This window comes from Octodon degus, unplaced genomic scaffold (assembly GCF_000260255.1).
Source record: "Octodon degus isolate 3935 unplaced genomic scaffold, OctDeg1.0 scaffold00002, whole genome shotgun sequence".
In the NCBI taxonomy this organism is placed as follows: domain Eukaryota; kingdom Metazoa; phylum Chordata; class Mammalia; order Rodentia; family Octodontidae; genus Octodon; species Octodon degus.
The window spans coordinates 15549742-15555741 of record NW_004524578.1 but is presented as its reverse complement, the minus strand read 5'-3'; the positions used below and the strand labels follow the sequence as shown (position 1 = coordinate 15555741).

The window sequence follows — 6000 nt, the reverse complement described above, 5'->3', positions numbered from 1 at the left end:
TTTTTCCTTTTCACTGAACAATTTCTTTCCCTTTCAAAGTATCTGTTGTACCTTTTAGACTTTCATTACTCTTCCAGAGTCTTGCACTAGCAAAATAATTCATTGATTAGACACATGGATCTGATTTACTTCACTTACCAATATAGTCGCTAGCTGCTTCCATTTATCTACAAAAGCCTCAAATTTATCTTTTACTTAAATCTGAATAATACTCCATTGTGTAAAAAAAAATACTATATCTTTTTTATCCATTCCTAAAATGATCAACACCATTGGTTATTCAAGAGATGCAAATTAAAACAACCCTGATTCCATCTCACCCCAGAAAGAATGACTATCATTAAGAAATCAACCAATAACAAATGCTGGAGAGGCTGTGGGGAAAAAGGAACCCTTCTCCACTGTTGAAGGGAGTACAGGCTGGTACAACCATTGTATAAATCAATATGGAAATTCCTCAAAAAGCTAGGATTAGAGGTCCCATTCAAGCCAGCTATTCCCCTCCAAGGAATTTTTCCAAAAGAACAGAAATCATCATACCACAGTGACATATGTGCACCCATGTTTATAGCAGCTCAATTTGTCATAGCCAAATCTTATATCTGCCTGCTTTGTGCTTAACTCGAGGACTTTTTAATGACAGGTCCTCTAAGAAAAGTCCCTGCCTCCCACACTAAACCTGTAGACAACCAGGGCCTTTAGAAAGATACTGGACATGACTTAGCTCCCTGCTGGTTTCAGGGAAAGGGACTGAAAGCCACCAATTCAATGACAAGAAAACCTGGCCCCCTTCGGAAGGAAAGACTTCCCCCCACCCAGCCACCCAGAATGCCAGGGTCTCTGGAATATTCTCAGGAAAACCCCAGAGAGTCTCCCATGCCTGCCTTCCAGTTAGGATAGCACTGTCAGAAGGAATTACCATGAGGGCTGTGTATGTGTAGGGATAGTGGTAGGCCAGGTAGCAGATGTCCTCACTGTGCGGGAAGGTGACGGCGAAGGTGAGGGTGTAATAGTACTTCCCAGATGCTCCACCTGTGACAGCTGCACCCTGGAGATAATGATTTCTAAAGAAATAAGAGAAGAGAATGAGGGAGGGTTGGGGAGAAGGGCATGCAGTGTGCTAGGTGCTATAAACCCTATGTAGTCCATACTAGCAAAGCAGGCTCAACTCAAAACCCTCTTGTGTGTGTGTGAAATTTAGGAAACAGAGAAACGTGCAAGTTGGCTCAGGAGTGTGTAAGCCTGGCCCATCTGCCTCCCAACTGTGGCATACGTGCCAGGCACCCTTCTTTGCTGTATCCAAGATGAAGGCTACAATCGCTAAGCTAGAAAATAGGAGGAAATGCAAATAATTCTGCACGTATTGATTGTAGATGTCTCTCCATTGCCCAAATTTGGGGTCCTTTAATTCCTGGCTATGCCAGGCCACACAAGGTTCAGCTCCTTCCCTTCTCCTCCAGCTGCCAAATGGGTTTTATTAGTGGTCACTACGAAACACTGAGTGCCAACTACACCCTTAGTGTATGTCATTTCATGTTGTTATTGAAATAATTCACTGTGTGGCTAAAGAAATGAAAACTCAGAAAAATTAATTTGCCAAACATCTCAGGGCAAGTAAATGATGAAAACAGGCCTCAAACCCAGATCGCCCTGGATGCAAAGCTTTGGTCCTTTCCACTATGCAATACTTTCTTCCCAAAGGAATTCATTTGTCACCCCAAATGTAGTTCAGCATCGTAAAGCTTGATAATACACTGTTCTTTTGTCAAAGATGAAAAACCAGGCTTGATACCTTAGAGAACAGTATCAAAGAAAACTGCACCCAGAAGAATGTTGCAAACAATATTTTCTCCACATGCTGCCAGCTGCATTCCTGCCCTGCCGGTTGACTCTGAGACAGCTGTGCAAACTTTCTGGGAAAACGTTAGCAATAAGGCTGCCTTATAATGCAATATGTACCCAGACACTAAAAGATGCAATTCCACCTTTGAGCACCTCGGAGAAGGTTCACTAGGCTACTGTGCTTTGGGTTTTATTAGGTGAAAAGGGGGAGCAAGAAAGGAAGAGAAGTAGACTGCTATTCTTCTGTGTAGCTTACAAAATATAAAAATCTTAGGCTATTCTTTTCTGTCTCTTTGCTACCTGCATACTGTCTCCCACCAAAAGAACAAAAAACAACAACAACAACAAAAAAAAAAAAAATCTAAGAATGGAACCAAAAGAAAATCTACAGTCTTATTTCTTGTGGTTTTGGGGCATTTTAATTTTTATGAAAGCAAGAACAGAAATAAATGAAGCCAGTGATCCTACCAACTGTGGCTTGATATGTTTTGCTGCCTCAGCCTCTGCCAACATGGCAACTGAAGCCAAGGTCAGTCTAGGGAGAAGAGGCTATCCCAATATAACCTATGCTCTAAAGTGACTGCCCCACCAACTTTTCACCATCGTATTAATAGGAACCACTTCCTTCATGCTTAGAAATAAAATTAAAAAACTTAAGAGGGAAAATGTTTAATTTTTTTAATAAATGTATTACAGTAAAAGACACATTGCTATTAGTACCCCTCAAAAATACTTCATTTCAGGGATGACCTGATAGCTCAGCAGACTAAAGTTCCTGCTTAGGCACAGTGCAGCAGCCAAGGTTCGATCCCCAGTGTGCCACCTGGCCCCACACCCTGGGGCACACTGAGACAGCAATTGAGACTGGGCGTGGTGGCATGCTCCTGTAATCCTAGTGCTTGGGAGGCTGAAAACAGGAGAATCACTATGAGTTCGATCTACATAGTGAGACCCTGTAGACCCTGTAGACTCTGTCCTAAATACAGAAGAAAAAAAAATGCTTCATTTCAAATGGACTTATCCCATAGTTCTTGTCTTTCTGAAGCAGCTCCGGAAGTCCTTTCATGAGTGTCTCTATTTGCACCATCATGGCTGACTTGATGTCCTGAATTGATTGAAAATGTTGATCCTTTATGGTCCTTTTGACATTGGGAGGAGACCCAGAAGCCATCAGTGCCAAACTCAGTAAATATAGTGGACAAAGTTACACCATAATTTTTTTTACAATCATGCCTTTTTAATAGATAGAATTTGATAGCACTATTCATGGTATTTTTTAACCATACCTCATAGAAGACATTCATGTGAAAGGGTTTCCAGAACCACTTTAGAAAGTAGCAAGAATACATATTAGAAGCAAGGGGGAATATTTTGAAGGAGATTAATAGCAATGTGTCTTTTTTATTGTACTAATTTTTTTAAAAAATTATATTCACTGTAGTTTTCAATCCCTTTGTAAGTCTTGAGGCCCAATTGATTTACTTTTTACAGATTTCTTCAAAGTTTTCAAATTTTTCCAAAACAAAGACTCTATTTTGTAATGTATTTTTAGTACAGGGTCTACAGGATCTATAGGGTCTCACTACCTAGATCGGACTCATAGTGATTCTTCTGTTTTCAGCCTCCCCAGCACTGGGATTATAGGGACACACCACCACGCCCAGTCTCAATCACCATCTCAGCATGGGGGCGAAAGTCTAGTCATTAGAAAATATGCAATAAAGAACGTGACAACATGCAAGACACATATATTCCATCTTTTATTTGCCTTTTGACTTCACTGGTAAAGCCTCCATTGCAAAGGCATTTTCAGTTTATTACTAGATAAAAAACATATTTTAGTGAACTGGAGCTCCTCATGGTAAAAGGCCAGTGAAATAAAATGTCCCTGTGACAGCCAATCAATGCATGGAGGGGAGCTTCACCTGTGAGCATATGCATTTGTTTGTGCCCACACAAACATTAGTGTATATAAGGGCTGATGCAAACACATATCTAGTGCCTCAATATCACCAGCTCTCATTTCAAATGGTGGCCAAAGAATCTGTATCTTGACTCAAGAATAGTAGACACTTGTTATGTTTTGGGTCTAGATGGTCCCCTAAAGCCTCGTAAGATCATAAGCAGGGCTTTGTCTGAGGGGGCTGCATCTAAAGTGGGTGATGCATGGAAGAAGGGTGTGTGATTACTACATCAGTCCACAATTGGTTTGGTACTGCCCTAATGCTGATAGTCTGAATACAATATAAGGACAGAGAGAGGATTGTCTTGTCCCTTGCTTGTGTTGCTGCCTTCTGCCCACCATGAACTGTTTCTCCGCCACAGTGCCCCTCTGCCACGCCACCCTGCCTTCGAGCCAGTCAGTGATGAACTGAAAACTCTACAAAGTGTGGGCTAAACAAGCCCTTACTCCTTTACCTTTGGGTATCAGGTGTTTTCTTTCAGCAATGAGAGAAAAGTGACTGAGACTACAATGCCCTTAAGGTAAGTGATAGTGATTTTACTGGTATGGTCTTTGTTTCTTTTTAGCTTTCCCACTGCATTCTTAGGGCCACCATTAAGCAGATTTGCTCTAGGCAAACACAGCCTCAGAAGAGAGTAAAAAAGAAAGTGAAACCCTGAAATCTCTGTATTTATCCTGATCCTCCCTCCACATTCAAATCACACCTGGAGTCTGAGAGAAGAGCCCTAGTGAAATAGATAAAATGAGCTAATTCTTACCTTTTCTTATCTCTTGAGCATCCATGGTCCCACTGATGAAGGTAAATATACAAATGTGATAATTTTAACTAAGTGCCTTCTGAGACCCCAGCACACCCACATACCTAATGTAATACTCCTTGTAGCTTACTGGTCAAATTTAAAAAGTTGAATGTCACCTCATTTAGAATGAATTTTGGTTACTGTCCTATTTGGGGGTCTAACTCTGGTTGAACCCATAGAGACATCAGATGTCCCCAGTGTAGTCTCCTTGTGGCCATACAGTGGTAGGAGCTGTGCATGAGATGTCTCTGTCCCCAGAAAACTTGTCTTCTTTGGAGATGTCTAAACCTTTCCCAGTATTACCATGTGCAAGGTGAAACGCTTGCTAACTCTCTAAAGGGAAACACTCACACTCAACTGTGACAATTCAATTGGTCTGTGACAGAGTAAGATCCATCATAAGTTATATTTGTGTCTTCAGTTATAATGGGAACATCCTGAGGGATGCCTGAGAAGAGGTAATAGTCATCCTTCATATTATAGAGGCTTCCCATGTTCTCCTTTTGTACAAAATGTCCTTTTCCTCTTCTTCATGTAGCTAGTCCTCTTATTTCCTCAACAGCTAGTTCCCTTTCAGGAATCCTTTCTTGATATCCCCCTTGTGCATAGCTCTAGTCACCTGTTGGCCAACACGCCATAGCAAGGATTGGGCTTGCGCCTTTGTGTATCGCTGTGCTTGGCACTTTGTGTCCTGCCTAGACATCACAACATTCAGTTAAAGTTTGTAGAATAACTGCATTTAAGACTCCAGGAATAGCAATTAGGATATTTAACATATTTTACATCTATTCCTAATGAAATCCTTTTAAGCTAAGTACAGTGTTGCTATACAGGTTTTATAGATAAGGGCATTATAATCTTACTGTTAAATGCCATGAGTGATTCCACACAAGTACAGTAAACAAGATTCAATCCCAGATCTGAGATAAGCTCTGAAACTAAGAGGTGTTTTGTTTTGTTTTGTTTTGTTTTGTTTGTTTTTGTTTTGTTTTGTTTTGTTTTTTTACTATATCACTTGCTCTTTAGAAATGGGATAAAAAGACAACAGATCCAATTTAGCAAGTAAGAAACTAAAGTTCTGGTCTTCATAAATTAAGGCTGCCTATAAAGTTAGATTTTAAACTAACAGAAGTGATGTGAAATAATCCAAAAAAGATAGTGAAATCAATAGATAATTATTCTCTCTATCATTGATACTTGATTCTAGTTAGCAGTTATAATTGCTGGCACTCCTTGAAGATGTGCGCAGACACTCTTGTGAGCTTCCCAGTGGTTCATCTCCTACCACTGGATCTTCAGAACAGCTCTGTTAGGCAGACACGTCACTACTGCATCCATTTGATTGACAAAGAAGGTCAAGGGGAGTTGGACTAATTTGCCCAACATCATGCCATG

General features: G+C 40.6%; 1 protein-coding gene across 3 annotated transcripts in view; it reads right to left on the bottom strand.

Annotated features, from left to right (window-relative positions):
• Window positions 1-6000, bottom strand: part of Agbl1 (ATP/GTP binding protein like 1) — a 958008-nt gene that overhangs the window by 730158 nt on the left and 221850 nt on the right. For all 3 annotated transcript variants that reach the window (XM_023710175.1, XM_023710176.1, XM_023710177.1), the window contains one exon: window positions 920-1064. In XM_023710175.1, coding sequence (XP_023565943.1) covers window positions 920-1064 — 145 coding nt within the window. The remainder of the gene's footprint in view (window positions 1-919; window positions 1065-6000) is intronic.